We start from the raw sequence: 19,924 nt of genomic DNA, 5'->3' as shown, positions 1-19,924 counted from the left end.
TTTGAAAATAATTCTGGGGTTATGATGGTTTGCTGTTATGTTTGTAACATTTCATGATTTGGTGATAGACTGTCTGTCCTTTTCAATTTCTGCTCTACTTGTGTGCATTTTCTCTTTATTTCTCTAGTGTTGTTTAGCCATGGTGTGCTGTGAGTTGATTTGACTTTTCAGATTTTTTCAGGTGCTATGGACTTCAGTAAAGCTTGATATGTATTGTTAAAGTTGTATAATACTCCCTCTGTAGTCATATTTCTGTTATTGCTATATGCAGGTGCAGTGGTGAAGGTTTTGTGAAATCTGTAGAGATAAAGATGCGTGAAAAGACATGCGCAGGCACAGTTGGAGCAGGAGGTGAAAGGACAGTCTTAAAAATTATCTTTTTATGGTCAGACACATGAGGCACTGATAAAGATTGAAGACTGCACAATGGCCATATAATGTGCGGTAAAAGAGGAACCAGATGGGCAGCAAATATGTATGTTAAAATCACCTAAAATCTGTTTATTTTGGGGGTCTGTATATTAGTTTGTAGGCGAAAGTGATGCTAGCGGCAGCAGGAGCTGGTAACAGTGTAAACTGTCTAAAATTCAAGATCCTGTGATCTGATAGGTTAGATATCACATCTTCCTACAAAGATTGTGATTATAAGCTGGGATGTTACCTGGTCAAGTACAAGAAAGAAGCTTAGACTTGGTAAATGTCGAGTTAAGATTGTAGCTAGCCACAAGATGGGATCCGATCAATGAGATCTGACATCTTGCTACAAGAATTGTATTTATAAGTTAGAATGTTGCCTGGTCAAATACAAGAAAGAAGCATAAACTTGGTTAATGTCGAATCAAGACTGTGTTGAGACAGAGCTTCTCACAAGGCACTTACAACCACCTTTGGAATGTAGTGTCTTACAACAGAACTAGACCTAGACACTGTGAAGCTGGTGTTAAATGGAGGGAACTGGGTCTTCACAGAGGATGGAGGAGCCCCTATATTAGGCTTCAGTGAGGTAGAATGTGACCTACTAACATATGATTCAGTGAACTGAAAGGTAGGTAGAGGTTAAGATTCTCCTGTCATCCACAAATTTCATGAGCTGGCAGGCTGGCTTTGATGTGACCCATGATCAATTGTTGCAAGCTCTTCAGAATGACAGAGATCCGGCTAGAGGCCGTTAGTCATTTAGGCATAACCCAGCTTTGCTTTCTTTATGGCTTAGGAGAGGTCATCTCTTGCCGACCTGAGGGCTATCTGTCCCCCAATCTGAAGACAGCATCCTTGGTTTCTAGCCTTTTCCGGACCTTATGGGGTCTAACCAGAGCTTTCTGCATTCCAGAGGGATGTTAGCCCGTCCAGCTGGATTGCTACGTCAGAGAGACACTTGTGCAGTCAGGTTTCAGTCAAAACAAAAAGTGTGTAGTTGCAGCAGAAGATAATCCAGTTTATTCACCAGGAAGCGGACATTGGCTAGTAAAATGTGTAAAAGCATTGGGATGGTCGGCCTGTTTGGATTGGCTTTTAGCCTCGCGCAGACACCAGCTCACTTTCACCGCTTTCGTCTTCTCGCACACCACTTCCTGTGTGTTGTTACCCAGACAGCTCTCCCATGCTCCACCTCCATGATAAGAAGTCCATAGCGTTCCAGTCTTTTCGAGATTGTGCTTTATGGTTGACAATGTCTCACAATAGTACCTTAACTTGAGCTGCTCAGGACAATCACAACAATAACATATACATTTAGGGTATAATGTCACGCAATTGATATCATATCATACAGATATTGTCATTTGTTTGTAAATGTTATGGTTACCATTCACTCACAGTACTCTGCTCCTCCGCTCCCTTCACTGGTTACCAGTGGCTGCCCGCATCCATTTCAAAACATTGGTACTTGCGTACCGTGCTGCGAACACATCGGGTCCAGTCTACATCCAGGACATGGTCAAACGTTACACCCCAGCCCGTTCACTCCGCTCTGCATCTGCCAATCAGCTTGTTGCTCCCTCACTGCGAGCTAAACACTCAACAAAATCACGACTGTTTGCTGTCCTGGCTCCTAAATGGTGGAATGAGCTCCCCATTGGCATCAGGACAGCAGAAAGACTACACATCTTCCGCCACAAACTAAAAACACACCTCTTCCGACTATACCTTGAATAAAAGTTTAAACTAACAATTTAGTAGCGCTTAAATGGCACTTACTTATAGCACTTTGTAGTTTTTTTTTAAGAAATTTACTTTCTTGATTCTTGTTGTTCTGGGTTTGTACCCTCATGGTTGAATGCACTTATTGTAAGTCGCTTTGGATAAAAGCGTCAGCTAAATGAAATGTAACGTAATGTAATGTAATCACAGTAGCATTAAATGAGTATGTGTTTATGTGCTGCAGTGTCACAGTAATTTGTTTAATGCATCTTAACAACAAGTTACAGCTACAGGGTTTGTTTACAATACCTACCCTTACAGTATGCACTTGTCTATGATGTGATACAACGTTTTAACTATTGATATTGTAGCAAATGCTAAATATTTTTGTGATTATTTCCATGTTGTCTTTAGCTATCTACAGCTACATTCAGCTTGTCCGTTGAGATGAGGAAGAACGATTGAATTTACAGTTGTACCTCCAGTAAGGCCTGAACAGCTGTAGATTGGGTTAGGATGACGGATCTCCTCCAGAGATTTGTCCCACTGTTTGACCACCAATAGCCTGAAGGTGTTTGGTCGGGAATTCGTACCAACCAAATACACTGGTATGTGTAATGTAATGTTTGTTTTAGGGCTGCCCGATATAATGAAAATCTCTCGTCATCGCAATATCAACATGCGCAATAGATGTATTGCAAAAGAAAATTGCGAAATAAATGGTGTTCCATGCGCCACGGATTCACGCTCTGCATGTCAATATATTTTGCCAATCAGAAGGGCCTTGCTTCCCTAGATGATAAATTAAAGATATTCAGATCATTGACACATTTTTCCTTCAATGGATCATTGTTGGAAGAAGAGAATAAGAGAATAGAGAGAGAATTGCAAAGCTTATTCATGATCCCAGAACCTGAGGTAAAAGTAACAGTGTGTGTGTGTGTCTCTCTAAGCTGACATCTCTGACTCGCTATAGTTTAAAAGTTGTGTGTTTGTCACCACAATATCAGCATTGATCATCACATAATGATCAAGACTTTTCTTAAAGAGTTAAGTCTTTTCTCAGAGCAGCGCACGCATTCATCAGCCGTCTTGCCCTCTCTTTTCCCCTCTTTTCCACACACACACACACACACCCCCCCCCCCCCCCCCAACAGACTTTGTAAACTTAGTAAAAGAATGTAGAGCTGGTCGGCGCTCTCCGTTTGGTTTGACACAATTGGTACAGCGCACAGTGTGAATGATAGAGACACAGAGGAGCAGTAAGTTACTGACAGAGCTGCTAAAAATTGTAAAAAAAAAAATTCACAAGATGCAGAAAAACTAGTCCACGCATTTGTTACATCCAGACTGGATTATTGTAATTCCTTACTATCAGGCTCCAGCAGTAAGTCGTTAAAGACTCTGCAGCTTGTCCAAAATGCTGCAGCACGTGTCCTGACAAGAACCAAGAAAAGAGAGCACATTTCTCCAGTATTAGCTTCGCTACACTGGCTTCTGGTTAAATCTAGAATAGAATTTAAAACTCTCCTCCTCACCTACAAGGCCCTTAATAATATGGCACCATTATACCTCAAAGAGGTGATAGTACCTTATCAACCCACTAGAGCACTGCGCTCCCAGAATTCAGGCTTACTTGTCGTCCCTAAAGTCTCTAAAAGTAGAGTAGGAGCCAGAGCTTTCAGCTATCAAGCTCCTCTCCTGTGGAATCATCTCCCACTTTCAGTTCGGGAGGCAGACACCATCTGTACGTTTAAGAGTAGGCTAAAAACCTTCCTTTACGATAAAGCTTATAGTTAGAGCTGGTCCAGGTCTGTCTTGGAACAGTTATGGTTAGCTATTATAGTTATGCTGCTATAGGTCTAGAATGTCAGGGGACACATGAAGCTTCACTTTCCTCTTCTCCATCTTTATTAAATTAATGTCTCATCAATACATGTTACGGACTTGACTTCTTCCCCGGAGTCCTTGAGCTCTATCGTTTGCAGATCCAGGCACGCAGGTGCGGCCAGATCGTGGATCAACATGGTGGATTGCGAATCAGAGATCATGATGGCGGATCGTGGATAGTGATCGTGTTGGAAGATCGTGCTGGTAGCTGATCGTGGATCATGACGATGGATTGTGGTGGCGGATCCTGATCGCGGTGGCAGCTGATCGTGGAGTATGATCAATGTTGTAAATACTGTTTGTTTTACTGATGTTCTCAGTTAGAGAAAAGAAAGTAGTTTTTCTATATAGTTATTCTTTACAGTATTGTTTTTCTTAATGTCCAGAGTTCAATCCGTATATTTACCCCCAATACACTTGCTTGCAGTGAATCCAGCAAGGGATCTTCAGTTGTGTTCACACATAGGATTCTCCTGACTTTATACTAGGGGGTCAGGCGGAGAAAGACTGCAGATAATCAGGAGCCTCTCACTTGGACCTTTCACATATGCACCTCCTCTGGAGAAATAATGGAGAATATGCGGATTTCAGTGTATGTCTGAAAGCAGCTCAAAGAAGATGGCAGATGCCAAAACAGAGTCATAGGAGTTCTTCAGGAGTGCCCCCTGTACTTCAAAAGACCTAAGTCTCCTCAGCAGATACATTTTGCTCTGGCTCTGTTTATAAAGTACAGTGCATTACCAGTCTAGTCCAGTTTATTGTTCAACACCCAGGTACTAGGAAGTCACTACCTCAATGTCCATTCCCTGGATGTTCACCAGGGTCGGGGGGGGAGTGTCTGGGCCAGCGGAAATCTACCACCAGTTTTTTAGTTTCCCCGCGTTGATCTGGACGCAGTTTCTCCAACACAGTCCACACAGTCCTGTGTCAGTCCTCTGTATTCCTCTCTGATGACTCGCCGATTAACTTCTACAGGCGACAGGAGGATGAGTTGTAGAGGAAGTCTGCAGTGTATAGGGTAAAGATAAACGTAGCCGTAACCGTTCCCTGCGGGGGCCCCTGTACTATAGACACCCGTCTCCGACACAGTCCCGGATCCTCATATACGTGTGTGAGGTGGATATGCTTTCTTGGTGTTTGCATAAAGAGGTTCAGTATTTTATTGTCTCTTGTGTGGCATGTGACGTACTGGGTGAAAGTGGGCAGAGTGGAGGATGGAGAGGCATGACTGAAGTCCACAGAGATGAGGAGGAGAGCCTTTGGGTGCTGTGTCTGCAGCCTGCTCAACACAGAGTGGAGGACATCACAGGCTGCATCCTCGGTAGCAGATGCAGCCTGCAGGAATTCCTGTGGTAGGTAATGGGGTCTCATGCTTACCGCTATCAGTTCAATGTCCCAACAGCAGTGCTGTCCCTTAGTAATGATGTGCCCAGAGTTACACAATCTATCATTCACAAACACTACAAGCCATCCTCCTTTCCTTCTACCGCTCTCCACTATCCTGTCCGCCTGTACAGTGCATTCGGAAAGTTTTCAGACCCTTTCAAGTTTTCCACATTTTGTTATGTTTGAGACTCATCCTTAAATCGAATCAATACTTTTTTTTTATCATCAATCTACATTACATTACATTACATGTAATTTAACTGATGGTATGCTTTGGGTCGTTGTCTTGTTGAAATGTAAACCTTCGCCCCAACCTGAGATCGAGAGCACTCTGGAAAAGGCTTTCACTCCATCTCCCCTCTATCCTGACTAGTCTCCGAGTCACTGTCGCAGAAAAGCATCTCCGCAGCATGATGCTGCCACTACTGGGTTTGACTGTAGGTACGGTATTAATGAGGGGAACCTAAGTGCCTGGTTTCCTCCACACACGTCATTGGGAATTGTGGACAAATAGTTCAATCTTCGTTTCATCAGACGTTTTTGCTTCTTGCAGTCTGAGAGTCGTTAAGGTGCTTTTTGGCAAACTCGCAGCAGGCTGTCATGTGCCTTTTAGTAAGGAATGGCTTCCATCTGGCCAATTCTACTATAAAGGCTTGATTGGTGGAGGGCTGCACTGATGGTAGTCCTTCTGTAAGGTTCTAACCCTGACCATAACCCATCTCCAAAAAGGAACCCTGGATCGAATTCATAGGGCTGACCATTGGGCTCTTGGTTACCTGTCTGACAAGGCCCTTCGTCCGTGATTACTCAGTTTTGCTGGGCGGCCAGATCTAGGAATACTGTTGGTGGTTTCAAATCTCTTCCATTGTAAAATTATGGAGGCTACTGTGCTTTTGGGCACTTGCAGAAATGTTCTTATATCCTTCCCCAAATCTATTTTGACACAATCCTGTCTCAAAGGCCATGGACAATCCTCTCGACCTCACGGCTTAGCTTTTACTCTGACATATACGATCCAATGTGAGACCTTCTATAGACAGGTTAGGGTTAGGCAATAAAACGATAGCGAGAATCATCACGATATAACTTTTCCTCCACAGAAATTTAAGACGTGGTCGATATAACACCTATAGAACTCATTCCATCCATGTTTTGACAGACAAAACGAACAACCAATGATAATGAGAAAAGCACTGCGCCGAACCAGTCATTTGGATGGAATAGAGTTACAGCCACGCAGTGGTGTATAAAGTACTTGAAAGCCATACTTGAGTAAAAGTACAGATATCTTACCTGAAAGTGACACCGGTAAAAGTTAAAGCCACCCGTAAGAAAATGACTTGAGTCAAAGTCTTAAAGTAGCTCATATTAAATGTACTTAAGTATCAAAAGTATCTGGTGTTGAAATGTACTTAAGTATCAAAAGTAAAAGTACAAGTACCAAAATTATAAATGCAAAGGGCTTTTTATAGTAGGTCTATACAGACACAAAACAACCAAAAATTGTTCTCTTCAGGCTTTATTTCAACTGACAAAAATATACATATACTGTATAATTTAAAAAAATTTGGAACCCCAGATGATGAGTCTCAAATAGTATTGGACTAGTGCATCTGAACTTCTAGGGACAACAAAGAACCAACACAACAGAATAAACAAGTGCCTCTTGTGTCTGCCTGAGAACACTAATAGACCAGGCCGAGAAGACGATCAAACTTGACTATCTAGAGGAAGTAAAACTCGTAACAAGGTTTCTGAAGGTGAACCTGCGGAAGGATCATTACCGGTACAGCCTGCTCGACCTCGGTCGACCAAGGCAGCCCGACCAACCTCCTGACACTTAGGGTCTGGCATTGCCCCCCCCTCCGACGGCAAAAACGTTGCCGGGCCTTCGCATCTCCCGAGGCAGGGGGCACGCGAGTGAGCGAGAGACAGGTGCGCCGCGCGTTGCGCCAACCACCGATGCTCAAGTAACGAGCCAGTTTTGAGAATATAAGGAGTAGAAAGTACCGAAATTTGTGTTCAAATGTAGCGAGTAAAAGTACAAATTTGTCATGAAAATAAATACTGAAAAATCTACTTAAGTACAGTAATTAAGTATTTGTACTTCATTACTTCCCACCTCTGCAGCCACGTCAGGTTAGGTTGACGCACAGAGTGTAGAAGCAGCAGCACACGTGCTAATGTTTGGGCTGCTGCCTAGAGGTGGACGAATCTGCATCGATACAGTGACTGAACATAATCAATTTAGGTTTTCTGCTACGTTGATTGTTTTAGCGGGTTTCCACCGCTGCATAATTCTAACCACCGCTGCTTCAGGATCAGGACAGACGCTCATTAAAGATCCAGTCGTCCTGTGTCAGAGTCTCTGTCAGAGTCTGCTTCCTCCTCACTTCCATGGAGATTAATAACCATTTTAAAATATAGGACTAGATGAATATTCTATGTGAATATCAGTCTGTGTGTAAAGAGGGACATAGACAAGCACACACACACTACTGCAGACAATAGTTCCTCCCACTGATAATGATGTAACGCAGTGTCTTAAATTCATTGTTGCAGAAGAAACAACGCCCTATTTATCCAGGAACATAAATATGAATTCAGCAGGTTTTTATAAAGATAAGTTCCAAGTGTGAGTGATTAGAAAACATCAGAGGAGCAGAATCTGAGTAAATATATATATATATAAGTAAAGTGCAGTGGCACAGGATGATTGTACAAGTAAGTGAAAATATGTTTAGTGCATAAGCAAAAATGTTTGTAGATAAGGAGAAAATTGTCCATAAACAAAAATGTATATCGATATCGACTGATTATCGTGATACGATTTTTTCTGTATCACCCAGCCCTAAGTGCCTTTCCTAATAATTTCCAATGAATTCAATTAGGCACAAGTGGACTCCAATCAAGTTGTAGAAGCATCTCAAGGAACATTGATAGAAGTAGGATGCTCCAAGGCTCACTTGCAAATGTCATAACAAAGGGTCTGAATACATGTAAATGGGATATTTCACTCTAATTTTCAATAAATTTACAAAACGCCAGCTGTACGTAACAAAACAGTTTTTCCTTTGTAATTGTGGAGTATTGTATGTAGATTGATGAGAAAAAAATGTACTGAATCCATTTTAAGGGGTAGAGCGGTCGTCCTCCAACCAGCAGGTTGGGGGTTCGATCCAAGACTTCCCCATCTGCATGCCGAAGTGTCTTTGGGCAAGATGGTGAACCCCGAATGGCCCCTCATAGAGTTTGAAAGCACTAATTGTAAATGGCTTTGGATAAAAGCGTCAGCTAAATGACATGTAATGTAATGTACTGTAGATTGTAAGGATGATTCTGAAACATAACATAATGTTGAAAACTTGAAAGGGCCTTAAAACTTTCTGGATGCACTGTATCAGCTGGAATTCATCCAGTGCGGTGACCGTGTCCGGGGTTGCTGGCAAGATCTATCTAAATGATCTGTTCACTGTTCATTCTCCTAGTTAAAAAAATGTTTTTGTAGACTATTCTCATTTTTGTTCATGTTACCATACCTACATGCTGTATCAATCCATTTAACAATTAATACTGTTGCTGTAGTGCTGGGCTCTTTTTTTAGGCTGCCCCATATCCACTTGTGATCACAGACCAACATTGCTACATATTACATGTCTATATTTCAATCCTTATTGTCTTTTTCCCTGAGTTTTATATTTTGGGTCTGTGTGTTTGTCATGTGGCTAATAGGGCAGCCACCAACACATTCATGTCTCTAATGAATTTTCTCCACTCAGCGACCTGCCTGCTGCTAACCTACTCTGGTTATTTGCAACTCAATTCTGAGATACCTAGTCATATTTAAACCTGCTGGCGCTTTGGTCAGTCGGAGGTCACAAGAAGTAAAATCAATTTGGTGGGTACTTATGCAAAGACAATGTCGGACTCTGTAGTTTTCTCTGGGCCCCTGCCTAATCTGACAATTGATGTACGGATGTCATTCTTTCAACACTGGCTATCCAGAAAATATTGTGAGCTTTGAAGATAACTGGCAAAGCTTTTGGGGAAAACTTGGTCTGGTAAGGAGAGACGGCATTCTTCCAACTGTGGATAGAGCTACACTCATATCTAGAAATATGACGTCAACGTTTATTGAACAGTCAAAACCTTGACGGTCCAGAGTTGAGACCAGGTGGCAGAGTTGCAGTCTTACACGCTTCTCTGCACTTCTATTAGTTTTCTCAGACCTTTTACTTGAGTTAATTCTTAGCACAAATTAAGTCATTATAGTAGGTGATTTCAACATTCATGTAGATGTTACTTATGATATTAGTTCTGTATTTAATTCACTAATTGACTAGAACACTGCTTTTCAAAGTGGGGGTTCCGACCCCCAGGTGGGTCGCACAATGTGACAATAAAAATATAATTATAAATTATTAAATTTAATTAATTAATCACTGCACATCGAAATCTATGTGTGGATGCCAATCTTTTTTTCTTCTAATGCCAATCTTTTAAAAAAAAAACACATGCCGCTGCATCAGAAAGTTCCTGTGTGCCTGAGAAATAGCTAGCTACCTCCTGCTAAAGGCAAAAATGTACACATTTTTAAAAAGAAAAAGACCATCAGACAACCAGACTTAAGATGACTCAGCTGCAAAACTGCCACAACCACGGAATACCACCTTGGCATCTAAAACTCTGAGGTATGAAATCTCTTCTTCCATTTGCCACCACATACTCTGCGAGTCTGGCTTTTCTACATTGAAGGTATTGAAAACAAAGCACAGAGCATGTCTGCAAGTGGAGAATGACATTCGTCTGGCACTGACAGCCATAAAACCTAGGATAGATAAACTGTGTAGGAGCCACCAAGCCCACCCCTCCCACTTGTGAGGGACCAGGTATACACACAGAGACAAAGATACTTAAATGACAAGCACTGTTTATAACGGAACAGTGACACTGAATGTAATGAATAACTAACAAGAGAAAAACTAGAATATATATATATACACACACACACACACACACACACACACACACACACACACAGTATGTTTACAGTTAATATTACTGTACAGAAATGACAAGGAATGTTTGTAACAGATATAAGACAGATTATTAGTTATTAATAAAAATAAGGGAAATATATTAAGAAGCTGTACGTTTGATTTTGGATATTTGCCATCATATTGCACACGTAATTTTTTTTTAAGTTTGCAACTCGGGGGTCCCCGCCAGAGACATATGCTATATGGGGATGGGGGTCCTTGGCATGGAAAGGTTTGGGAACCCCTGGACTAGAATATCAATATAGATTGTGTGAATAACCTCACCCACTGGCATAGAAATGGAAAATATTAAAATATATCCCCAAAACCCCCTTCTGTCTGAACATTTTTAAATTCAATTTACAATTATTAACTACATTGACTTTGGGAAAAAAAATTATATCAGTCAGTATTTATCAGATAATAATTTCCCTGAGGTGGCTCAGAGAGCAACTCCAGATGAATCAGGCAGAGTTGATTGGCACAGCTGCTCTACCTGAAAAGGTTATCGGACAATTTATGTTTTGTTTAAATTTATGTTTGTTCCTCATTAAGAAATAAAGATGCTGAAAAGCGAATGGTTTGTCTCTGGCTGTTGTTAGGAGACCCCGGTGCCATCGTCGATTTTAACCACTGGATCAGTCTAAATTCCAGTCTTCTTAAAGTAAAAGTGATATCATACCACAAAAGTATATGACAGGTACATGACCTTATCACTGTCTGCTCCGTGGCTGCCCCTCCCCTCTGTGTTTGTGTGTGTGTGAGAGAGAATGAATGAGTTCTGATTAGTGTGGCATGTGAGAGTGTTTGTGTGATTTGCATGGCAGATCTGGGCATGGGTGTGGCTTTTACCTGCAGCTTATTTCATGGCAACTGTATCGCCTTGTTCTGCTTTCTAACAGCGAATTGCTGGCAACTATTTGTGCAGGGTGTGGATCTTGGCTGGCATATACTGTATCAGTCAGTTTTCACATCATCTACACAAATCTCATATGTCCTTGCTCAATCAAGCCTCTTGGCACTGAGTCGAAACACACACACACACACACACACACACACACACACACACACACACACAATTTTATATATATTATATAAGCGGTTTATACTACTGTGTATATAGTTACACTTACGAACATTATTTTAATTCCAAACAATAAATGTTTAAATTCTGTTTTAGCTTAATAAACAATCCTCATTCAGTTTCCTGATCAAGTAATCTGATCCCGTGAATCCTTGGTCTTACCTTGACAAGAACGCCATGGCAGCCCTGTCATCTGGTTGCTCCTCAACATCACCAATGATAAAGTTGGCAGTTGTCTTTGAAAGTTTTGGATTCCCTCCCCATCCATGTTCACGGAAGACCCTAATGTGTCCACAGAGGGTATGTAGAAAGGTGGTGACGTCGATCTCCTGCAGGGATTCTTCACAGTAGTCCATGGCTGTCAGGACATCCTGAGAGCTGATGCTGTAGGACTGCTGCAGACTGCTGTACACACCTGAGGAACAGGGAGGAAAAAATCAATGACTGGTGCAAATCAAAGTTGTACAGCAGGCAAAAATGTCATTAATTCATTGTTAATCAATGGTAATCTGTGTTAATTAGTAAAACTGTATTGATCAAGAAGGTCTGCTTGGGATTCAAAAGTAAATTTTATATTATTCAATATTTTACTTGGATGCAGAACAAAAGAAATTAAAAAGCTCAATCGCAGCTTTTAAAAGTTTCAATTTGTACATTTACTTCCCCTGGTACTTGAAATTTCCTTTCACTTCAATGATCTAAAGAATATCAAAATAGCATATCCTCAGACAACCCCTACCAGGTAACTAATTTGCTCTTTACAGGTTTTAACAATCGAATCATAGTGTAGTTACTGGACTCATTTTTACACAGCAACAGCAAAGAATAATAATCAGTTTAAAATTATTAATAATTCCGAGGAGGAAGGTCACCTTTGACATAGCTCTGGTGGTAATACTCATGCAACAGGCTGCAGTAGTTCGCCAGCTCCTTTTGTTTGTGCGGCTGAGCCAGGAGGTCTGTCCAAAGGGATGGAATGCTGCGGTCCTGAGACAGTGACCTGATAGAGGGCAATGGCACAGCAAAGACAAGAAGGCAGGAAACAAGAGACTTATTAAGGATCTGCTGCTTTTCCAGTGGATACGTGTTCATCCACATAACTAACTCTTAACTCTTAAATAACTCTTCTATATCTGTAACAATACAAACCATCTTAAAAGACAGTTGCATTGCATTTAATTGGTATGACTATTAGTCCACAAAAGACTTTCGGAGGTTCAGGGATAAACAGTGTTGCAGCCAAATCCAATACAATTAAAGTATATGGGGACCGATTCTTTAAATGTAAAAAAACAGAAAAAAAATAAAATGCCTCCATAATGCTTGTGTTATGTCATCCAAGTGTTCAAACTCAAAAATGAGGTCATTTACACCATGTTTTTAGCGTAAATAAGGGAGGGAGAGAAAAGCTACAGGAGGAAGATGGAGGACCAGCTGCAGCAGAACAATGTCAGCGGTGACTGGAGAGGCCTGAAAACCATCTGCCCCTTCTCCCACCCTGCCAGTCCAGCTGCAACCCCCCTTGTCTGCTCCCCCAGTAAACTACCCCACCTCCTCCGACACAGCACTCAGCTCTCAGCCACTCATCACCACCAGCCCAGCCAACCCTCCCACTCCATCCAGCCCCCCCCCCAAGACAAGGCAAGAAAGGCGGCTCGTCCCAAAACATCTCGGCCCCCTGGTGAGACCATCGATGGACCCGCTGCAGTTCACCTATCAGCCTGGCAATCGGGTTGGATGACGGCATCATCTATCTACAACACAGAGCTCTTTCTCATGTGGAGAAGACTGGGAGCACTGTGAGGATAATGTTCTTTGATTTCTCCAGTGCTTTCAACAGCATCCAACCGGCACTTCTGAGGGACAAACTGGAGGACGCTGGAGTGGACCTCCACCTCACATCCTGGATATTGGACTATCTGACCAACAGACCCCAGTATGTGAGGACCCGGGACTGTGTGTCATATAAAGCTGTCTGCAGTACGGGGTCCCCGCAGGGAACAGTCCTGGCTCCGTTCCTCTTCCCTGCAGACTTCACCTACCACTCACCCTCCTGTCACCTGCAGAAGTTCTCTGATGACTCTGCGATTGTCGGCCTCATCACTGACGAGGAGGACAGGGAATACAGAGGACTGATTCAGGACTTTGTGGACTGGTGTCAGCAGAACTGCCTCCAGATCAATGCGGGGAAAACAAAAGAACTTGTGGTGGATTTCCGTCTTTTGGAGTGCAGGGGGTGCTCCTAAAGACCTTTTATGACTCATTGGTGGAATCTGCCATCTTCTTTGGAGTAGTTTGCTGGGGCAGCAGCATTTCCACTGACAGGAAGAGACTGGATAGACTAATTAGGAGGGCCAGCTCGGTCCTGGGATACCCGCTTGACTCAGTGGAGTTGGTGGGACAGAGGAGGATGGTGGCGAAGCAGTCTTTTCTGATAGACAACCAGTTCCACCCCCTGCAGGACACCATCACAGCACTGGGCAGCTACTTCAGCAACAGACTGATCCACCCAAAGTGTCTGAAGGAGAGGTATCGTCGTTCTTTCCTGCAGCAGTAAGACTATACAACCAGCTCTGCTCCCAGTAAAAACCACATTCACAACCATTGGACTGCACTTTAGCATTTTTAAGTCTCAACTGTGCAATATTCATCTGTCTGTGCAATATAAATGCTCATGTGCAATTCATTCACTGTAAATATCCTCACACTGCATATATTTCTTCCTGTCTTTACACTGTATATAAACAGTTTAATAACATTCATGTTTTTGTATTTCTATATCATTTTTATCTTCCTTACACTTAATTATTGCATGTTACTTGTTACTTGCTGATGTCTTTTGACTCTTGCTGCTGTAACACTGCAAATTTCCCAATTGTGGGACTAATAAAGGACTTCTTAATCTTAAATGTCTCTTCTGACCATAGCGCCTTTCGCCGCATCAGAATCCTCCATTTGTGTTTTGGCACAAACAAGACTTAGTAGTCCTGCCATACAGGCCAGCTTTGTGTAAAGCTCCTGAGATCTATACAGACCTACCAGCAGCCATTAACCTTCAAAACTGCCTTTGTTATGATCAATGTCCTCTTGGCTTGGTCATCCAGTTTTAACAAACGCCCTGTTCTAGGCAAGATGGTGCCATATGATTTCCACTTCTTAATGATGCTCCAAACAGAACTCAGAGGGATAGCTAAAGACTTTTAAATATTTTTGTAGCCCTAACTTGTGCCTGTCAACAACTTGAACTGTCCTGGTGGCCTGTAGAAAACTGTTTCTCGACCTTAGTAAATGCCGTTTCCCCTAGTCTAGTTGTGGAATCCTCAAGAAGTAGTCGATTTTATGTTTGAAGGAACCGGGGCTAAGGAAACTGTGACTGAGGAGCATGGTGGTCTCTGAGCCGTTCGAAATGCTGACAAAGGCAACCAGTGCTGAATGAGACGCGCTGCTCTTCTCAAGATTCTTAGTCTCGTCTAACTTCTCTGCGAGCCCCATTCAGTTCACAGCAAAGAAAAAGGACTATTAAAAGTTACCAATTATCTTTTCAAGGTCTCAAACATTGGACTCATCTCCATACATATCCTACTGGACCTTAGTGCTGCATTTGACACCAATGATCACAACATTATCCACAGTTGTGGGGGTTAAAGGAACAGCACTAGGTTTATTTAAGTCCTACTTATCAGATATATTTCAATTAGTTAATGTTGATAGGGGAGGGGAGGTTGAGTGAGTGAGTCAGTCAGTCAACCACCTCTCTGTTATTATTTACATAATAACCAGTCTGAAAAACAAATATGACAGTTACACAATTGTTCCCCCTCATTGCTCCCCTCTTAACTGTATCATGGCAATTATTAATAAAATGTACATATGACACTTTGCAGAAAGTTACTGGATTTTAGTACTGTGCTGTCCCTTGTGTTGTGTTTTGCTACATTAAACATTGGGGGTCTTTGCCGTTTTAATGGCATGATATTCATGTAAGAATGGAATCCTGTTTCTTTTGGAATAAAACTTTATCTTTATCCAAAGGTTTGATATTATCCTCTTGTTTAACTCCATTTGAATTTTGTTGACAAGCAATGGTGGGAACTCGTCACTGATCACTGTGATTTAATTTTTTTTGTTACATTACTTGCAACTCTTCCCTTTTTTTTTTTACATCCTGAATAAGATAACATTAAAGACTCTTCAGTTTCATAAAACTTTTTTATCTTTAAATATGACTTTAAGCCAAAGTCATGTTGAAATTCTCTTTCATACAATACACCACTGGCTGAAAAGATTTGCAGTGATGCTCAACTTTTGGGTTGTGTCCAAGAACAGCACAGTGTTTCAAGTTTTCTTCTGTAAAACATGAACTTGCAATTGCAGGACAATGGAAAAGTTGGGCTCAACATCGTTATGACTGTTATGTCTTCCATCTGTCCAAACCTAGTGTGTATAAATACAAGGCTGAGAAGCAAGCACAGATAGAATGGGAAGGGGGGATGGAGTTGGAGATGCAGTTACAGAAGCAGAGATCACTTTCCCACTCTACAGTAGACGAGCACTTCCAATAATAAAAGCTGAGCAGCACCTCAGTAGAGTGGGAAAGGGCGCAAAAAAACAGAAGCAAGCATTTCTACCTAAACTTCATCTGCTGATAAAACTCCTAGGTCTCAGCATATTAAGCTAGAGCTTAATATGGGTTAGCATAGATGCTAACCCGAAGACAACAAGACACACACACACACACGTTAACAACTGAACTGTATACGTTCTGACAAAAAACAGTAATATCATACACTGATGTCAAAATTATTCAACTAAACAATAATCTACATTTATTCCAACTTGGTTCTTCTTTATGTAGTTTTGTCCTTCATTACACTGTACTCACCAAAGTAATTACTGAAATATGTAAACAGCAATGTTAGCTGACAAGAACCTGTACTACTTGGATGAACCAAATTAGGACCAATAATATAACTTTAGTTTGACTACAATATCCAGAACAATCATGTTTATGTGATGAAAAACACAAAGACACAAAGACTGTTCAAAGAAAATCCCTAAATTTGGAGCTATAAATTTCTGCCATTACTTTCTACTTTCTACGCTTACATATTATGTAGTCCTCATGAATCCTGTCCCGCATGTCTTCTTTCAAGTAATGTCACTGTAGTCTCATGAATAACCTCGGTGAGTATCATTATTATTACTGTTAGGAAAGACAGTCACAACTACAATTGTTGTAATAAACTGTAATTAGCCTTTTATTGCAACATCTAACGCCTCGTGCTAAATAAATTTCTTAATTATTTAGGAATTAGCTAACTGTCAGTATATCTTGTTCCTGTACAAGTCACTGGATCTCAAAGTGTTGTGTGGAATTGTTTATGAAGTGAGTGTGGCTCTGCTGCAGAACAGGACCACTGTTTGAAAGACATGCTGAAAGGAAATTTAAAAGCTGTACAGCATTAATCAAAAATCTATTACCCTAATAACTACTACCAGTCGTCTGCATCAGTACCTGAAGATGTCTCTGGGCTGGCGAGTGAAGTTGGTGTGTAACAGGTGGTCCTTTAGGTGCTCCAGAGAGCAGTTGTAGACATAGACTGGACACTTTAACTGGCTGCTATAACTGGTGCTCTGCTGGGAACCATGTCTGTCAAAGCTGAAATCTGCTTTCTGTGGTTCAGAGAACTGGACCTCTTTTTCTCCCACATCTGGAAAAATTTGAAAAGTAGATGTTATTTTCATTTATTTCATTCAAAAATACATGATGTAACAGTAAGAGTTAAGTGTTGCAATATTAGTGTTTTTATACAGGTCCAGGCTGGTTAGAGTGGACATCACGTCCAACCTTGAAGTGGACAATCTACAGCAGCAGAAGACCACGTCAGGACCCAATCCTGTCAGCCAAGAACAGAAATCTGAGGCTGAAGTGACACTTAAAGACTAGTGGGGATGGTGTGTATGAATAAGGTGTATGTTTTCTTGACACACTTTGGTCACTAAATACCAATCAATCATGGTTTGAATGCCACAGCCTACAGCTGTGCACATTCATTCATTAACTCAGCCCGTCTCTCGTACTGACACACGTACTCACACACACACAAACAGTAAGATCGGACACATGTAAACTCAGACTGGGTGAAAACAACAGAATTGTAAATAATGTATGGAGAACCGGAGGAGATGATGGGGCGCATTCAGTTTGGCTCCTTTGGCTGGCAGTCAGAGGAGCAGTAAATTACTGACAGAGCTGGTAAAAACTGTAAAAAAATACTTTTTTACTGTCCAAACATGTATGAAATGACCCAAAATTAACAGATTACTTGATCACAATAACTGAATTATTTAAGCAGCATTTGTATAAGAAAGATTCTGTCCCTAGTCTTTTGATCCATATAAATGGTTGATTCCACTGAATACAGTCTTGAACAGGGCTCTTCAGCCCCTCCGCAGTGGCTCCCTGTACAGTGTTGCGTTCATATTTTTCATGAACGAAGAACTGAACGAATCGTAAATCATATCAGGCCATCATGTGATAAACCAGGAGCAAAAGAAAACGTGTGTGTTTGTGTGTGCTCCCAGACAGCGCACGCACACACAGGTCCCGGGGATCCTCCCCCCGCACCCACCTAACTCACTCGCTCACAGCGACACACGCAATGAGATCAGAGCTCGTTCACTTGAACCAGCCGGTCAGTGACTTTGTTGAAGAACAGTGGAATCAGTAAAAACACAGAGTTTCTCTGGTCTCAGCTGCGTCATGATCAGAGCAGAAGCTGCAGTTGGTTTGTACCGAGCTGGAGTTCCTGTTTCCTCCTCCACTTTGACCAGCTCTCACTTTAACTAATAAACACTCATCACTAGTTATCAGGACCTGATCAGCACATGAAGTAACTTAGTGTGTTTGATTCGCTCCAGAGTTTGAGACTACATTTAAGCATTTTGTGCTCAGTACAACACGAGACGTGACGCTCACAGTCAGGACTCAGTGTTAAAATGAGCGGAGCGACACGCAGACATGATCCGACACCATCGATTCATAACTAAACACATGATTGTAAGTTTGTCACCTAAATCATCCCAATAAAAAAATAGAACAAATGAGCATGAACTAGTTCATTTTTGGAATCGTGAACTTAGTTGAACATTTTTTTTAATTAACTATGAACGTGAACTAGTTCATTTTTATTTGCATCAACTGAACTTTGAACTAGTTCATTTTAAGTGTGAACTGGCACAACACTGAGTATAACTATATATAAAACTTTATAAGCTCTGTTATCAAATATGTTTTGCGGCCCCAGACAAATTTTATTTGGTGGAAGAGGGCAAAATGGCTCTTTTGATAGTAAAGGTTGCTGACCCCTGATCTAGAAGCACACCAGACCGTCTGATGTAGTTTGTCTCCTGATCCAGCAGAGGGCGATCAATGTCAGCTTGAAATATTGCCTGCCCTCTTGACCTGTCAGTAAAGTAAGCCAGTAATGTGTGTTGCCAAGCTATGGAAATGGAGGACTCTAGCAAGCAAAGCCCTCCTGAGTGGACAATCATGACACAAGAGCATCTGAAAAGCCACATGTGGAAGTATATTTTTTTTTTTTTTGCAGAGGACACCCAGCTGTATGGATCAATGAAGCCAGATGAAAAAGTAAGAAACTAATCAGATAGTTACACTTGATAAATGTCTGAGAGACATAAAGGCCTGGATGGCCCATAACGTTTTACTTCTAAAGTCATTGAGCCTAATTGACCAACCATTCTTCTTTCTTCTTAAAACACACTTCTGATATTCACCCATGTTTTCCTATTCGGGATTTGAACAATATCTACACACACTCAAGAGTACTCATACACATACAAGACTGCTTACATGCTTCTGCAAAATAATCTCTTTTCTTTCATCTACAGTTGTATGGTAAGATTTCAATTACCTTAATATTTTATAATTTTTCCCAAAAAAGACAGGTTTCAATGCATATTACTATTTTTGCAAATTTGTATTCATTTATTTTAGTGTGTCAGAGATTTTAAATCATCCGCCATTAAGTTTTACACTAGTTTTGTTGAATGTGTCACATGTTTCTCCAGTTTTTAGTAAAAATGTTCTGTCCAATTGTAGCCTGTTAATTCTGAAAAAGGAGCTAACTTTCTGACTCTGAGATGGGAAGTGCCCAGGAGATCGCACAGGCTGCATTCGTGCACAGTACACTCTGTGTGCACACCGCGCACCGAGCCCTTCTCGAACCTGTCTGAACCTGACCCGAGCCTGAAGCAGTTAAAGTAAGCTGGACTGAGTTTGTGTTACTCTGTCCCTGACAGAAAAGGTTATTTTCCTAGATTAGAGACACAGGCAGTGTAAAAAAAGCATAACAGTCAACATGAC

General features: G+C 41.4%; 1 protein-coding gene and 1 long non-coding RNA gene across 7 annotated transcripts in view; one reads left to right on the top strand and one right to left on the bottom strand.

Annotated features, from left to right (window-relative positions):
- LOC117760783 overlaps nt 1–7,253 on the top strand; it is a 31,162-nt gene extending 23,909 nt beyond the window's left edge. Inside the window, exon 3 of the long non-coding RNA XR_004613725.1 lies at nt 7,113–7,253. This is a non-coding gene — a long non-coding RNA (uncharacterized LOC117760783). The remainder of the gene's footprint in view (nt 1–7,112) is intronic.
- Nucleotides 1–19,924, bottom strand: part of szt2 (SZT2 subunit of KICSTOR complex) — a 149,375-nt gene that overhangs the window by 88,840 nt on the left and 40,611 nt on the right. For 5 of the 6 annotated variants that reach the window (XM_034584035.1, XM_034584038.1, XM_034584036.1 and 2 more), the window contains exons 26-28: nt 17,054–17,249; nt 12,411–12,538; nt 11,701–11,953 (exon numbers count right to left, since the gene is read on the bottom strand). In XM_034584035.1, coding sequence (XP_034439926.1) covers nt 11,701–11,953; nt 12,411–12,538; nt 17,054–17,249 — 577 coding nt within the window. Of the gene's footprint in view, nt 1–11,700; nt 11,954–12,410; nt 12,539–17,053; nt 17,255–19,924 lie in introns of all 6 variants that reach the window. The other variant, XM_034584039.1, reaches the window with a different exon arrangement.

This window comes from Hippoglossus hippoglossus, chromosome 4, assembly GCF_009819705.1.
Source record: "Hippoglossus hippoglossus isolate fHipHip1 chromosome 4, fHipHip1.pri, whole genome shotgun sequence".
In the NCBI taxonomy this organism is placed as follows: Eukaryota; Metazoa; Chordata; class Actinopteri; order Pleuronectiformes; family Pleuronectidae; genus Hippoglossus; species Hippoglossus hippoglossus.
This window is presented reverse-complemented; position numbering and strand designations above follow the sequence as displayed.